Source organism: Rhododendron vialii, chromosome 10a (genome assembly GCF_030253575.1).
Source record: "Rhododendron vialii isolate Sample 1 chromosome 10a, ASM3025357v1".
Lineage (NCBI taxonomy): Eukaryota > Viridiplantae > Streptophyta > Magnoliopsida > Ericales > Ericaceae > Rhododendron > Rhododendron vialii.
In genome coordinates, this window is record NC_080566.1 from 15,966,339 (window position 1) to 15,983,289 (window position 16,951).

At 41.5% G+C, this 16,951-nt stretch overlaps 2 protein-coding genes across 6 annotated transcripts in view; both read left to right on the top strand.

The window, feature by feature from the left end:
- Positions 1-16,951, top strand: part of LOC131303841 (SUMO-conjugating enzyme SCE1) — an 85,971-nt gene that overhangs the window by 28,553 nt on the left and 40,467 nt on the right. The window lies entirely within an intron of this gene.
- LOC131303837 (probable inactive receptor kinase At5g67200) lies at positions 1,255-15,422 on the top strand. The gene is made up of 2 exons (XM_058330882.1): positions 1,255-2,971; positions 14,419-15,422. Exons 1-2 carry the CDS (start codon positions 1,516-1,518, stop codon positions 14,973-14,975), a joined length of 2,013 nt encoding a protein of 670 aa, XP_058186865.1. The 5' UTR covers positions 1,255-1,515; the 3' UTR covers positions 14,976-15,422.

Genomic DNA, 16,951 nt, shown 5'->3' on the forward strand with positions numbered 1-16,951 from the left:
TTAATCATGTTTTTCCATTAGTTTTATTAACGGTGTTAACGAATTTACCAATTTGAAACGTAAAACAAACTATAATGACAAAATTGAGACAATTGAAACTAAAAGGACGAAATTGAGACAATCGTAAAACTGAATGGACGATTACGAAAATTTGCCCATGATTATAATAGGACTACGAATATGGATTATTTAAGGGATATGTCGAGGTCTTTCTAGTTTCAATCGCTTGAGCTTGAAAAGTGAAAAAACTAGCTCGTCTTTGAACTTCAAGTTGGACACTTCTTCATAGCTACGATGGATGTAAGTTAGCAGAAGAGGAAGGAATTCAGGTCGAACTAGAGAATGTAAGGTTTGTTGAGTCGGACAAAGAGGGAACAGTAGATGTCAATCTAGACTGGGCTCATGATGGGGAGGTTGACGATGGGTTGGAGTCATAGGTCAAGGAATTGCTTCAAGCGGGAATGGAAAGCCAAGGTTTTGAATCTCGTAACTGATAAACAAATACTCAACGAATTTTTAACAAACGAAGACAAATTCAAGTTTTAATTTGGTTACGAGGCCGATATGTCGTATCATGGAGGCTCCTATATCGTCGTTCCGTCCGACACGGGCCAGTTTACTCCTCGGAGCGGTGCTACACTGCTAAATAGAGTATATGTCTTGGAGCAAAGTCCTTTTTTCTTCTTTCTTACGGTGAACTGACTGAACTCACATGATCTACCTCTTTCGTACATTCACGTGACAGCCAGCTGCTTCGCAACATACTCCTGCTGCATGGCATCTTTGCCTTTTCTCGTCTTTCTTCCCAGTTCCCACTCGATAACCCGATTCCCTCCCACTTACAAAACGCCAGTCAATGAAAAAACAAAGCACAAATGACAAGGACAGAGCTCACTCTCCAGTTTTTTTTTTAGAGTCGCCCGGTTCAGTTTTAGGCTTTTGTGGGTCTTTTTCTACTCTTATTCCATAATAGTAATGATTAGAATTGTTTATTTTAAAAAGCTCTTTGACTAAACAAATTGTGTAAAAAGAGAAAATGAGTAATTTTGAGTTTTGAATTATTTTTTGTCATTTGATTTTCTTGCACAAATCTGTTTTGTTAAGTTTTTGCGTTGAAAAAGAAAATCTCTTTTGTTGACATATCTATTTTCTTTTGATGGCCGGATGTCCAGGTTAGTTTGCGCGCACTTCAACTAATTTTAGGATTCTGAAAATAAAGACCGAACATAACTCACAATGGCCCTAAGATTTGAAATATTTAACTTCCATGAAAATAGAAACTTGACGAATTTTACAAAATGAACAATCCTTATTTTGGATCCGAAAAGAACACCCGAAAGAAAACCCAAAACTGAACCTCGGGTCCTTAGAAAAAATTGGACAGCTATGTCCAGAAGAAAAACCTATCCAAATTTTGGCTCTCAAACAGGCTCAAACAAACACTGAACTCCTATCGGTCTCAAACAAAACAATACCCCATTCCCTCTCTCTCTCTCTCTCTCTCTCTCTCCAACTATGCCTACACCAATCCACACTCCCACTCTCTTCCCCCACAAACACTTCCTCTCTCTCCTCCTCCTCCTCCTCCTCCTCCTCACTCTCTCTCTCCCCTCCACCACCCCTCTCGTCCCTCCTCCTCCACCTCCTTCGACCTCAACACTACCCTCCGACGCCGTCGCCCTCCTATCATTCAAGTCCAAAGCCGACTTGGACAACACCCTCCTCTACACCACCACCGACCGCTTCGACTACTGCCAATGGCAAGGCGTCAAGTGCGTCCAGAACCGCGTCGTCCGGTTCGTCCTCCGCGGCTCCGGCCTCAGAGGATCCTTCCCCCCGGACACCCTCTCTCGCCTCGACCAGCTCCGAGTCCTGAGTCTCAGAAACAACTCGCTCTCCGGACCGCTCCCCTACCTCTCCCAACTCTCCAACCTCAAATCCCTCGTCCTCGACCACAACTATTTCTCCGGTTCTTTCCCGCCGTCTGTTCTCTCTCTCCACCGCATTCTAATCCTCGACCTCTCTCACAACAACCTCACCGGTCCAATCCCGGCCGATATTACCGTCCTCGACCGCCTTGACTACCTCAAACTCGACTCGAACCGGTTCAACGGGACAATCCCTCCGTTGAACCAGTCCTCCCTCACATTCCTCAACGTGTCCGACAACAACCTCACCGGACCGATACCGGTCACCCCGACTCTCGCCCGGTTCAGAATCTCTTCGTTCTCGTCAAACCCTAACCTCTGCGGCGAGATCATTAACAAGGAATGCCCCTCTGATCGTCCCTTCTTCAACTCCTCCTCCGGCGGCAGCGACTCGACTGCGCCGCCGCTGATCCAGTCGCAAGGTGTGAACGTCGTTCTGTCGCCGCCGTCTCCGAAGAAGAAGCACAGCAGAGTCGGCGTGGTCCTAGGGGTTATAGTCGGTGCCCTAATTTTAGTCGCCGCGGTTCTCTGCCTCTTCGCCGTGTTCGAAAAACTCAGAAGTCGTGATAGGCCCTCTAAATCATCGGCGAACGAGGCGGAAGCGGTGAATTCGAGCGCTGTAACCGAGGCTGAATTCGTCGACACGGCGACGGAAGCAGCGAAAGAGAAGAAAATAGATACTACTGCTACTGAAGCTCGAGAACCCGCGGTGGTGAAGAGCGGGAACTTGATATTCTGTTCGGGCGAAGGGATGTACGATTTGGAGAGGCTGATGAGGGCGTCGGCGGAGCTGTTGGGGAGGGGGACGATGGGGACGACGTACAAGGCGGTGATGAACAACGGGGTGGTGGTGTCGGTGAAGAGGCTGGACGCCGGTAAAACGGCGATCACGAGCGGGGAGGTGTTCGAGAGGCATATGGAGGTTGTGGGAGGGCTGAAGCACCCGAATTTGGTGCCGGTTCGAGCTTACTTTCAGGCGAAAGATGAGAGACTCATCATCTATGATTATCAGCCGAATGGGAGTCTGTTCAATCTCATTCACGGTAATGCTCTTGCCTCTCTGTTTAGTGCATTTCTGTTTCTATAACCGGATGTCCGGTCAGCTTGCGCGCACCTCGATGAATGCCTCTATGTCTATTGGTTTTTGAATTCTGTTTCAAATTATTTCTCTTTCTTTTTGAATGATTTGCTTTAGTGTTTTATAATCTTTAGTCAAAATATTAAACTTTAATATAGTGTTCTAGATCTAGAATTAAAAAGAGTTTAACCAAAACTTGAAAAGATTCACGGTAGATGAAATTACAAACGGAAAAGTCAAAATTTTCGGCTTTTTCTAATTTTGGTATCTTTGGCGGCTTTTTTCCTTCATATTTTTGTCCGTATTTTTTCTCTATGTTGTTAAGTTTTTTAGTCGAGAATGGAAAATCAGTACTAACACAAAAATTCCGTACAAAGAAACTAATACTGGCATTTTAGACATTCTCACATTCTACTGCTGAGTTGAGATAGTTTCGACTGGGGGAATTCAAATGGTTTCGTCGTTTCCGGACAACAACAAAATGGTGACAGGATTAAGGCTGACTAGTTCAACATGCCAATAATGGAGTACTGAGTTGAGAGCATGGGGACTGTGGTGCCTTGGGTATGAATTATTATCTGCAACAATTCTTTCTTTGATTGGTATCCAAAGTAGGCCTACCACTGCTGCATAGTGCTTTCCCCATCCGATGGGCTGACACCACCTGCCCTTTGCTGCCGATAATAATGGTGTTTTGACTGGGTGTCAAATGTAGGTTTGACTTGGTAATGCTATACATAACTCTGTTTCTAAAATTATGATAGACACACGTATCTAAGACAATGGGCTTATCTCAAGCGGCCTATTCGCTTGGATTGGTTTAAAAATTGAGGTTGTGGGTTTGAATTGATGTTGTAACGTCCAGTGTTCTAACTTACTAACATACTACCGTGTGGCAAAAAAGGAAAGGGACACAAGTAGGCAGCTCCCGCAGTCCTTCATTCACAATTCCATTGTCATGGGATTCTTTAGTTGGGTGCCATACATAATTCTTATAGGGAAAGCCTTGTGCGTTCTTGTTACTCAAAGAGTCAAGGGACCTTTTCTTAGTAGGTGGTTTACGAGTTAGGACTTCTTAATTATCAAGTGTTTGTGTCATCCTTGTGTCAACAAAATTTTCACCATTCCAGAAAATTGGAGGGCTTACATTGGAATTGAGGCCTTGATTTGAGTTCTTTTTTTTTAAGAGAATGGCCATAAATTCGTTATAATAACGAAATTATGGCAAGAAATTTACTACGATAACCCAATGACAATAAATACACTCACCGTGTGCACCTATTTAAATAAGATGACAAATCTGATGCTTGCACACAAATCCAAGAATAATATTTGGACTATTTTATTTACGTTACACTTACAAATTGGATAACCTTTGTTTGGTGCTTTAGTATACTTAGGCATATTAGTTAGAAAGGGTTTTGGGAGTTTTGTAATAACGAAATCCAGTGCTGTTGCTTTCGTTCTGTTCTTGAAAAAGAAAAGATTTTCGCAATGGTCTTGTAAGCACCTGTTCCATTGGTGGCAAGAACACTAAGAACTGATAGTAGGAAATATGCGTAAGTAAAAGCAAGGAAGAAGGAGCACATCTTAGCGGAGTTGTAGAGTTTTGGTGGATCAGTTGAATTGACACTGTTCTTCAGTTAGTGAAGAGTCTGAAGACGATTGCATAGTGCATGGAGGCAATTTATATCAATCTTACAACTTGACGTTGCAAATACTACGAGATAAAGTGTGACCAACTAACCTACCTGCCTCATTTCTCAACCAAAATCTATAAATCAATTGCTGTATCCGTGTTGGACACTCCAGGGACACGCGACAAGCGGGGACACGTATGGCATGTCCATTGAATTTTAATATTTTTTTAATAGTGCGACACACATGGGGAGACAACAAGGTGATTTTTGTATAATTTTTCTAAAAGCTTTTTCAGGGTTAACTATTTATTACTTCACTATTAGGCCAAAAGTGTAATATGAACATGTGTATGTGCATATGCCTTACCCATTCACCATCAACCGATAATGCATTTGGTATAGTTAGTGGTTATGATGTGGTTTGCATATAACTAAAAGAATTTCAAAAGAAGAAAAAAAATTTGTTTCCCCCGTCGTGTCTGTGTCCCCATTTTTTGAGAATTGCCATGTCCGTGTCCCCTACCGTGTCCGTCCGTATTTGTGTGACATAGACCAAGATCGTGGGCATATATTGTAAGTTATCCTCATTTTTCGAGCAAAAATAATGATCAGTTTTAGGAATACAATGCAAGGTAGGCTTGCATAGCACTCACTATTGTGAGCACGTACTGAACTAGTATGCTAAAATTTTATTTCTTGTGCCGATCAAATTTTTTATTTATTTTTATTTCTTGTGGGGGAAAACTACCCCTTTAATGGACATCTTCTCTATGTGAATGGTGAGTGCATTCACATGAAAATTACCCCTTTATTTCTTGCTTTGTCGTCAACCATTCACACGAAATGGGGCATTTTCTATATTGTTGGTAGTCTCAAAGAGATTTTTACTAGTAGAATGGTTGTTTTGATCAAACGAGTTGAAATGATTCAATCTTGACAGTGACTTGTTTTCTTTTTTCTTTTTTTTTAACGGCAAAAAATTTATTAATCTTTGAAAACAAATTACAAAGATTAAAAGGATCCTAAACAGTATCACGCTGGAGAAGAGAAAACCCACAAGGGAAAACAACAAGCTCCAACAATCATGTGCCGACAAGGACCCAAAGGGAGAGAATAACAATCCAAGGTTGGCAAGAAACCAACAAAGACTCCACTCTCACAAAGACCTCCGACACCTAAGACCCAAAGCAACACCCAAAAAAGACACCCCCAACACCCAACAAGTCAAACTACACCCAAAAATCCAAAAAGAACACCCAAATATACATCTAAGAGCCAATCATTGACCCTTTGCCCTTTCCTCATCTTCGGCTTCCATAATCGCTAATCATCGAATGAGATCTTGCTCATCACCCATATAATGAAGGCCCATGATCTTGTTTACTGTCCAAATAGCTTGAGCCTCATTGAGATGAGTCCTTTTGATGCCTTGAGAAGAAATTGGTAAAGCAGCAGCAGCTACTGCTGATCTAAACAGAACACGACTTTGCTTCTTTTTTTCGCCCTTTTTCTTGGACTTAGGAATGCCTAAGATTTGATCAATTGACTTCTTCTTCCATTTTCCTTTCTTGGAATCCTTAACCTCATTCCACCGAATGAGGTCAAGATCAACAGTCAACTGGATACCCTCAACGTCCTCATTATTTAAAAGTTAACTTCAGAGAGGTTCCAAAAGCTATCATCGAACTCCGCATCCTCTGTAATGGAGTTATGAACCACCGCATCAATTTCACCATCTTCCAGGGCCGAAATGCTATGCTGACTTGTGACCATCTGCAAACCTTCTTCAACTCGAAGACCAACTGAGTCATTCGCCTCATCCACTTTGTCCCCTTGTGTTTCTACTATCACCTCAGTATTTGTTGTTCCTTCATTAACATCTTTTCCTTCACCATCCATTTTTTTTCCCATGTCATGATTTGACGTGTGATCTTCCCAATCATCATCATCTTTGTCATCTTTTGAATCATCCCCGTTTTGCTGTTGAGAAGAATCTAAGATGGCTCTGGGGATTTGTTTCTCTGCTTCAAATGGTTGATCACATGGATCTTCCATCACCTTGACTCTATAATTCTTCCCATCAATCTCAATATTAATCCACTCATCAATCTCATTGAACAAATTTGCGGCAACCAAAACTTTGGCCACAGCAAAAGAAGAAAGCCTAAGCGTTGCTTCATCTGTACAGATGAAAGTGCCCCACAATTCACCAATAGCTCTAAATGAAATGTTGCTCCAACCATTGAGAGGAATTCCATAAAAACATAACCAAACAAATCTTTCAATTCAAGCTGCTTGACCATCCCATGGTTTTATTTCAGAGAACCACCTTTTAAACAATTGGCTTTGAGGGGATTTTCCATCTCTTTTTTATTGTCACAAGTTAAGATCACGGATCTATCCCCCATTGCTCTCACCAAAATCTTATCAACTCCCATTCTTGCCATTTGAATTTTCAGCTCATCAATTGAGATTAGTTTGTGGAGTTTAGCCATGCACTATGGTAAAGCCAGCCATTACCCTCGGATTTCAAACACAGTTTACGTTCCTCTTGGATGCTCCCCTCTTCCATCCTTTTATCATTACCCTTTCCTCCAACCTCGCCTTTTAGAGCATGAGCGTAGGATGTGAATGCTGTAGCATTACCACTTGTCAAACCTTCCACCCTTTGATTCATTTCCTTGTTGTTTGAATTTTTCCATGTAAGGTTCTTGTTAGGAATGCTCTGCCTATGGTCATTGCAGCCCTTGTTCTGATCAAAATAAGCCATTTTAACAAGGAGTTTTGAATCTTCAATCCAAAATCAATTTGCTTTGGAGATGGCCATATCTGCAGAGACCTCACAATCATAACGAACAAATCCAAATAGTTTTCCCGTTACTTTGCTTCTTTTGCTAGGGATATAAACATCCTTGACCACCCCATATTTGTTGAATAAATATCTCACCCATCTCTGACTCACATCCTCAGGGAGATTATCCACAAAAAGAGTGAATACTGCGTTGCTTCCATTACCCTTCCCATCTCCGATTGATTTTGTTAGAATAGAGTTGGACTTAGTCCCACATTGGTTGCTTACGTTATGTAACTAGTTGCCACATAATATAAATAAAGCTCACCTGTGTTAGGGTTAGTTAACACCCTATACACTTTTCCTTCTTTCTCTCACAACATGGTATCAGAGCGGGATCTTAATCTTAATCCTAAACCACCACAACCCTAGCCTTTGTACATAATCCCTACAATCCTAGCCTAAACCCTAGCCTCTGTATATACTCCCTAAAATCACAATTCTAATCCTAGCCTTTGCCTTAACCCTAACCCTAATCCTAGTTCACAGATACTGTTCATCGCCGGTACTGTTCATCATCGTACTATTCATTGCGCACTGTCATCATTGTTGGGTACTGTTCCGTTACTCTTATGCACTGATTGTTCTGGTAATTTTGGATTTTTTGGTCAATCTACAGTTTATCTTCTCCAATAGATGGTAGTTTGGGTATGTTGAAGTCTGATTTCGATTGTTGGATTGTGTTGAGTTATTTGGTCTATGTTGGCATATGAGCTCTTGGTTGTTGCTCGATATTGGGATTATGTTGTTCAGTGGCTACTTTGGTCTTGTTAGATGCATGCGGTGTCGTGCCCTTGGTCGTTAGCCAGTCAATTAGTTCCTTATTTCTTGTTTATTGGCCGTTTGTTGGTAGAGTATTTGATTGGTTGATCTATCGGTAGTTGACTAGTTGCCTCTCATTGTACGGTGATATGTTTGCAATGAAATCTTGTTCTGATTTTACTTCCGCTGATTCTGGTGATTTTGGTTCTTCATTTAGCCGTGACCTTGGTCGTGGCCGTGATTATGGGTACAGTGGTCGTTTTGACCGCGTTTTTGGTGGTTATGATTCTGGTCGTTGTGGATTTAGTCGTACTGGTCGCATGTCAAGGGGAGGTGGCCATAGTCGAGGCCATGGTTCTAGACTTTGTACTTCTTGTGGGGGAACTAATCATAAGGTGGACCACTGCTATGACCTACATGGTTTTCCTCAGGCTTATCTGGTTACTTCTCCCAAGGATATTAGGCAGGCTGCACGCTCCACTGCTATGGTGACTATTTCTATGGAGGAGTACCAACGCCTTGTGTCACTTCAGACAAGTTTCTCCATTGCTACGCTATCTCAAACAGGTTCTTCTAGTGCTTGTATTGCAACTTCTCGTTTTTCTATTCCTTGGGTTATTGATTCTGATGCATCTTATCATATGACTGGTAATTCTACTATTCTTTCTAGCCATCAGTCTATTGATAAACCATCTTGTGTTACCTTAGCCGATGGTTCTACCACTGATATTACTGGTTTGGGTTCGGTTTCTGTTACTTCTTCTTTGACTTTGGATTCAGTATTGCACGTTCCTCGTTTTTCATTAAATCTTATGTCTGTTAGTAAACTTACTAAATCTTTAAATTGCTCTGTCACATTTCTTCCTGATGGTTGTGTGTTTCAGGATCTCAAGACGGGGCGAAAAATTGGTGGTGGTACTGAGCGTGGTGGTTTATATTACTTTACTGACAATGTTCACCCTAGCTCTGTTGCCCTTCAGTCTTCTGTGTCACCCTATCAACATCATTGTCGACTTGGTCATCCATCCCTTCAGAATCTTAAACGGCTGGTACCTTCATGTAGTCGTGTTGATGCTTTGCCTTGTGAAGTCTGTGAGTTTAGTAAACATCATAGAGTGTCTTTTTATCCTAGGGTTGAGAGTCGCGTAACCCGTCCTTTTCACTTAGTTCATTCTGATATTTGGGGTCCAATGCATGTTCCTAATGTTTTTGGCTTTCAGTATTATGTTATTTTTGTCGATGATTATTCTCGTGTTACGTATCTTTATCTCATGAAAGAGCGGTCAGAGTTGTCTTCTATCTTTAAGTCATTTTATATGGAAATCAAAACTCAGTTTGATACTTGCATTCGTATATTTCGTTTTGACAATGCAGGTGAATATTTTCATAATTCTCTTTCTAAGTTTTTTGATGACCATGGTATAATTCACCAATCTTCTTGCGCTCGAACTCCACAACAAAATGGAGTTGCCGAACGCAAGATTAGGCATTCATCAGAGGTTATGCGTGCTCTATTATTTCAAATGCAAGTTCCTAAGTTTTACTGGAGTTATGCTGTTCTTACAGCATGTTACTTGATCAATCGTATGCCATGTAGCGTTCTAGGTGGTCAGATACCCCATACAGTTTTATTTCCTGGTCGCCCTCTCCACTCATTACCCTTACGAGTGTTTGGGTGCACCTGTTATGTTCATGCTCTGAATCCTGACCGGGACAAACTTGATCCACGGTCAATTCGGTGTATTTTTCTGGGGTACTCGCGCACTCAGAAAGGGTATAAGTGTTACTCACCATCTCTTCGTCGTCATTTTGTTTGTGCTGATGTCACATTTAATGAGTCATTGCCCTTTTACTCGGGTCACAGTACTCCAGTTGACCTTCCTGAGTCTGAGTCTGTGTTTCCTATTTGTGTACCATCTGGTCCTCCCTTGCAGGTGTATGTTCGTCAGCAACAAGTATTAACAGCCCCACAAGTACCAGCCACCACGCCTCCTCCGTCCCAAGATCCGGTTGCACCTTCACCTCCACCCCCGCCATCACTTGGTCTTCCTATAGCTCTTCGCAAAGGTATTCGGTCTTGCACATCTCATCCTATTGCTCGGTTTGTTTCCTATGATCATCTGTCTCCGTCCCTTCGTGCTTTTACTACTTCTGTTTCGTCCATTTTTGTTCCTAACACTGTTCAGGAGGCTTTATCTGTTTCTGAGTGGCGGACAGCTATGGAGGCTGAGATGTCTGCTCTTCATGACAATGGCACTTGGGAGTTAGTTTCTCTTCCACCAGGCAAGTCTACTGTTGGATGTCGGTGGGTATTTACAGTCAAGTATAATCCGGATGGCACAGTAGAACGGTACAAGGCTCGTCTTGTGGCCAAAGGCTATACCCAGACGTATGGCGTTGATTATGTCGAGACTTTCTCTTCGGTGGCCAAGATTAACTCTGTTCACATTCTTATTTCTATGGCTGCCAATCTTGGTTGGCCCTTGTTTCGGTTGGATGTCAAGAATGCATTTCTACACGGTGACCTGCTCGAGGAGGTTTATATGGAGCAACCTCCTGGGTTTGTTGCTCAGGGGGAGCATTCTCAGGTGTGTTGCCTACGCAAAACCCTCTATGGTCTTAAGCAGTCCCCTCGAGCTTGGTTTGGCAGGTTTAGTGATGCTGTGTTGCAGTTTGGTATGCGTCGCTCTCATTCTGATCATTTTGTCTTCTCTATTCAATCAGATCGGGGAAGAGTAGTGTTGATTGTGTATGTGGATGATATCATTATTACTGGGGATGATCAGAAAGGTATTGATGAGCTGAAATAGTTCTTACAGCGTCAGTTTCACACCAAAGATTTGGGTAAGCTACGATATTTCTTGGGTATTGAGGTAGCAAGATCCAAGGAAGGGATCAGTCTATCTCAAAGAAAGTATACGCTAGATATTCTAGAGGAGACTGGTTTATTGGGAGCAAAGCCTGCGGAGACTCCTATGGATCCAAACGTCAAATTGTGTGTTGATCAGGGGGAGATATTTCCTCATCCAGATCGTTATCGTTGCTTGGTAGGCAAGCTGAATTATCTCACCAATACACGGCCTGATATCTCATTTGCTGTCAGTATGGTAAGTCAGTTCATGTTAGCTCCTCGTTTTCCACATTGGGAAGTTTGTCTTCGTATTGTGAAGTATCTCAAGGCTCATCCTGGACGTGGCTTGTTTTATCGTTCAAATGGTCATTTGCGTGTTGAAGCCTTTACTGACGTTGATTGGGCAGGATCACCATCTGATAGACGGTCCACAACTGGGCACTGTATTTTTGTTGGTGGAAATTTAGTTACCTGAAAGAGCAAGAAACAAACTGTGGTTGCTCGTTCCAGTGCTGAAGCAGAGTATCGTGCCATGGCTCATACTACATGCGAGATTGTATGGTTGAGAGCTTTGCTCGAGGAGTTGGGGCTTGGTATACAGTTACCTATGCCTATGTATTGTGATAATCAGGCAGCAATACATATCGCTTCGAATCCGGTATTTCATGAGAGAACCAAACACATCGAGGTAGATTGTCATATTGTTCGGGAGAAGATAGATAGTGGCCTGTTGGCTACCCTTTTCGTGTCTACAGGAGCTCAGTTGGCAGATATCTTCACCAAACCTCTAGTTAAACCACGTTTAGAGTTACGTAACAAGCTGGGATTTTGTGATATTTATTCTCCAGCTTGAGGGGGAGTGTTAGAATAGAGTTGGACTTAGTCCCACATTAGTTGCTTATGTTATGTAACTAGTTGCCACATAATATAAATAAAGCTCACCTGTGTTAGGGTTAGTTAATACCCTATACACTTTTCCTTCTTTCTCTCACAACAGATTTCACATTATCCACTTTGGCTCTGATTTTTCGTTGGTTACCCAACACTGGTATCCAGCCCTCCTTGTCAATTTCAGCCCTTCTGGATGAACACATAGCCTCACAGATTACACCATAACCCAACTGATTTCAAATCACCATAGTTCAGCAAAGCAATAACAAGCAGAGTACTATAGATCTACCACAGCCCAACAACAGCAAAACAGCAGCACAAAAACTGACTATAGATCAATGTTCTTCATTTTATCTCCAACACCAACCCCACAAATCTAATCCACCTCAGCCACCCAAGCAGAAAATACAAACAGATTACAGCAAAAACAAATACCGGAAAAAGCAAAAAGAGTTGTCCCAACCGCTGAAAGGAAGAAAAGAAATCGAATACGTTGAAAAAACAGGACGGAAGGTAACCGGAAGGGGAAGCTGCAGCGAGAGTGGCAGAACGGCGAGATGCGGGGGATCAACCGGCACCGAACAAGAAGCGGCTCAGAAAGGAGAACTGGAGAGCACAGACCAACCCAAAACACAGCAGTGGAACCGGAGAAGGAAAGGGGGAGGACCCGCGTCGAGGGCCTCTGGAGAAGGAGCGGCGGTGGGTGGTGGCAAGGGTTTTGCTGGTCGCCTCAACGGATGAAGAGAAGAGGTGAGAGGGGAAGTGGTAGAGAGGAGAGAGGACGTGAGGGAGATGGCCAGTGAGAAGCTGTTGGCGAGAGTCGCCGATAAGGGTCGGCGACGGCTAGGGTTTGAGGAATTGGGGAAATCGCCTCATGTTACCGTTTCCTTCTCCTCTGTTGTTTTTGACAGTGTCTTGTTTACTTGACATACATGCCCCAGCCCTTGCTACTAATTAGATCCAAAAAACAATTGTATTTTATAGATTCTTGTTTTTTCCTTTTTGGGTGCAAATTGTATTGTATAGATGCAAAATTTAGTGTATCCCATAAAGAATTTGGTCCATTATTTTTATCAGTAATTTCAAGTTATTTTGTTCTTACGTTGTTTTTTTTTTTTTTTTTTTGTTTTTTAAATTTTCCCTTCTGGTTTTGGTATTGAAAAATTGATCTTATCTCACACAACTCCTTATAACTATTTGTCATTGTCAAACATTTGTTTGTATATTTAGCTTTCAAGTTTTAGCAGTCCATCTTTAATGACAGCCTCTCTCTCATATTCATCACTAACGATAATTTAGTTATCCCAAATCTAGCACAACTAAACAATATGTCATGTTTTCCTTGGGTATGGATGTACTCTGCGGAGCTCTTTCACCATAATAGCAAAATTAGAATATCATTTGGGTCAATGTTGAACCAGTTTGTGATGATGACTGAGTATACCATGATAGCAGGTTTACTTGAACGAGAGAATACTGTGGGTTTGGATTTCACATCAAAATACAGCCTTAAGTCCTGTCTATAATGCTAATCTGATCCTTAATAGTGTCAGAGGAAAATTTGCTGTCCTTGGTGCTTTGAACAGCTTTTCATTACTTCTCACAGAAATATGCAAATATAGTTGAGGAGGTGCAAGTGATAATTATGCAAAGTACAGGGGTTAAGAATTCAGGACAAATTAATTATCGTATTTAGTCCAACTATGATTTAATACACAAATCGTGGATATCATGTATTTTTTATGTCATTACAAACCCGTGTCAAGTCCCAGATTCAATGCTTCTATGTCCATGTGCAACCTATGTCCATACAAATTTATGATGCTCGAAGATATTTTTCCTTCTTTTTTTTTTTTTTTTTTGGATGCCTCTCTGTTTGATAGACTTGTTCGGTTTAGTATTTGCTTTTCTTTGGGACCCCTTTAATGTTGTGTACCTCATCTATCAGCTTCTCTATGATGCCTTTCTTGCATGTAGTTCCCATGGAATTAGGTATTGCATTTTCGGTCTGCGTTTAACTTCCATTGAGAGAATACAGTACATATTCTTATCTTCCATATGAGTAAATGCGACACTTTTCTCTCTGGATTTTCTTATCTTCTGCTATGACCAGAAACAAGGTAGTAGGTTCACTGTTCACATTGATAAATACATGGTTTAGTTGGAAAAGGCAGTTAAAAAATGACATGATTCTTGTCCGTGATATAATTTGATTCATTACTCGATAACCTACAAGTCCTTAAAAATTGAACCGAAAAGTGTCCAGAATGCAATTTGACAGCACTGCATTTATTCCGGTAGAGAGTCGCCCCATCCATCTGAATGTAGCACGGCACTTTGAACCCTTCCCTGTGGAACTTTTCTGGTATATTTTTACTCTTGGTCTGTACAACTGAAATAACTTCAATTGTAAATAGGTTCAAGATCAACAAGGGCCAAACCACTTCACTGGACTTCATGCTTGAAGATAGCGGAAGATGTTTCTCAAGGGCTTGCCTATATCCACCAAGCATCAAAGCTCATCCATGGCAATCTGAAATCCTCCAATGTCCTTCTTGGTTCCGACTTTGAGGCTTGCCTCACGGACTACGCTCTCTCTGTCCTCGCGGATTCTTCTTCAACTGGTGATCCCGACTCCGAAGGGTACAAAGCCCCAGAGATCCGAAAGTCTAGCGGCCGGCGGGCCACCCCCAAGTCCGATGTCTATGCCTTTGGGGTTCTGTTGTTAGAGCTTCTAACGGGTAAACCTCCATCGCAGCATCCATTTTTGTCACCTGCCGATATGTGGGATTGGGTTGTGGCGATGAGGGAAGAGGACGGCGGGGATGATAACAGGCTTTGTATGCTAGTCGACGTGGCGGGGATTTGTAGCTTGACGTCACCAGAACAGAGGCCGTTGATGTGGCAAGTGTTGAAGATGGTACGGGAGGTAAAAGAGAGTGTTGTGGTTGAAGATGATGCAAGGAATACGTAGAATTGATGTTGACAGCTTTAGCTTGATCTATAAGTGAATCTTCTAAACAGAAGCAGAGGCGGAAATGTAGAATTGTACATCTGCGATCGTCCTGTTGAAATTTTTTGGAAGCAAATTCTTATGAGGGCTTGGGTCAATTCACTATACGATAGAGCTGAAGGGTTGAGGAACCATTATGGTGATACAAATTATTGCAAAGGTTTTCACAATTTGAATTTTTCCAGCAGCGGCCTTCATGTAGTTGGAAATCAAAGATTTTGTTACTTGGTGCAACGAGATGCAGTTTCTGCCTCAATTTTGTGGTGAAGAGTCGAAACTCTCAGGGTCAGCCTCTTGTTGTCCATCTACTGATGTATTTATAAATGATTGTGTGATAAGAATGACTTTCAACTCTAAATATATTAAATTCTCTGATCTTGTCCAGAGTTATACTGGTCCGGCGTTGGGTTAATTACAGTAGAGGGTACGATGATTGACAAAGATTTGGTTCTGGTTAACTAAGTTTTTGTGCTTGACAAGATTAAGCTCTCGATACTGGGAGAAACAAAACAGTGAGGTAGATGAAAATCTTAGAATGGAATTGAAGGTGTGAGGGTGTTGAAAGAAAGCATAAAATTGCACCAAATGCACTGAGTTGAAGCCTTTTTCCTCTTGGGAATACTTTGACAGCACATTGGCATGACCCAAACTTGTGAACTTATGGTATGACTCGTATGAGCAAGGCCACTGGTGTTAAAATGACTCAAAATAGCAATGCTGTTTCTTTTTTTTCTTTGTTTTTTTATCGGCAAAACAGCAATGTTGTTACACCAGTTTAATGCTATTTTGTAGAGATGGCAATTTGGGTTCAGTAACATGGTTTCACCCAAATTCATCTATTTATAATTAGCCCAAACCCACCCATATTTAAATGTGGGTTCTAATTGGGCCAACTTAATAAATCCACTTATTTTATGGGTTTAGATGAGTTGGTAATGGGTCCAACTTAAAAAACTCATCTATTCTTCTATTAGGGCTTTTCACCGATGAATGACAAATTCAGTTAAGGTAAAAATTCAGTTTCTCGCCTCTAGGCAAAACCATTATCTGTCTTCATTATTCAATCAGATTCTCTCTCCCCCTCTCTCTCTCTCTCTCACACCTCTAATTAGCATATCCCAGTTTCTTTGCTGTTGTTCAACCAAGTAGTTCCATTTTTTCCCGTCTCTCAAGTAGCTATATTTATATTCTCAGATTTTGTTTGCCATACTCTTCTCTCTTTCCATGACGATCAGTCCACCACATTTTAACTCCCAAGGAGAAATTTTTCGGTGTCGGGTGGGTACATCCCACGTGGTACCCATTCAGTATATCCGGACCGTCCAATACGCTTTTGAATAGCTTGGATTGAAACTCTCTCTATCTTCTCACCCTAACACTTTCTCTCTTCAAATCCAAGCCATCCAAAAACGCAATGAACGGCTTGGATGCACTGAGCAGGCACCACGTGGTACCGCTCGGCACTGGAAAATTTTCCACTCCCAAGGCTTAGATCTCTCTCTCTCTCTCTCTCTCTCTCTCTCTTCTATACCTGTTTCTTTAAATTTTTTGAGCCTCTAATTTTTTTTTGATAGGCAAATTTTTGAGCCTCTAGTTGCTTCAATACTTCTTTTGAATATTGGTTGCATTCTTTTGAACTTACAAGTCTGAAACTTATTTCGGTATTTTTTACTTTTCATAACTTTTTATTTAGTTTTTTATCATAATTTTTGGGATTAATGAATCGAAAAAGTATAAGAACATGGACCGATGTTGAAAAAATTCAAATAAGACGGCACTTTAGACAGCTGTTTGAAAAAATTAAAATAAGATGGCTCGTCGAGACGGATGATTAATCCAAAAAATATCATGCAAATCTAACAAAATTTTAAAAAAAATGAATAAAACACACAAAACGAAGAAAAAAGTTAAGTTAAAAAAGAATGCGGCCCTAGTTT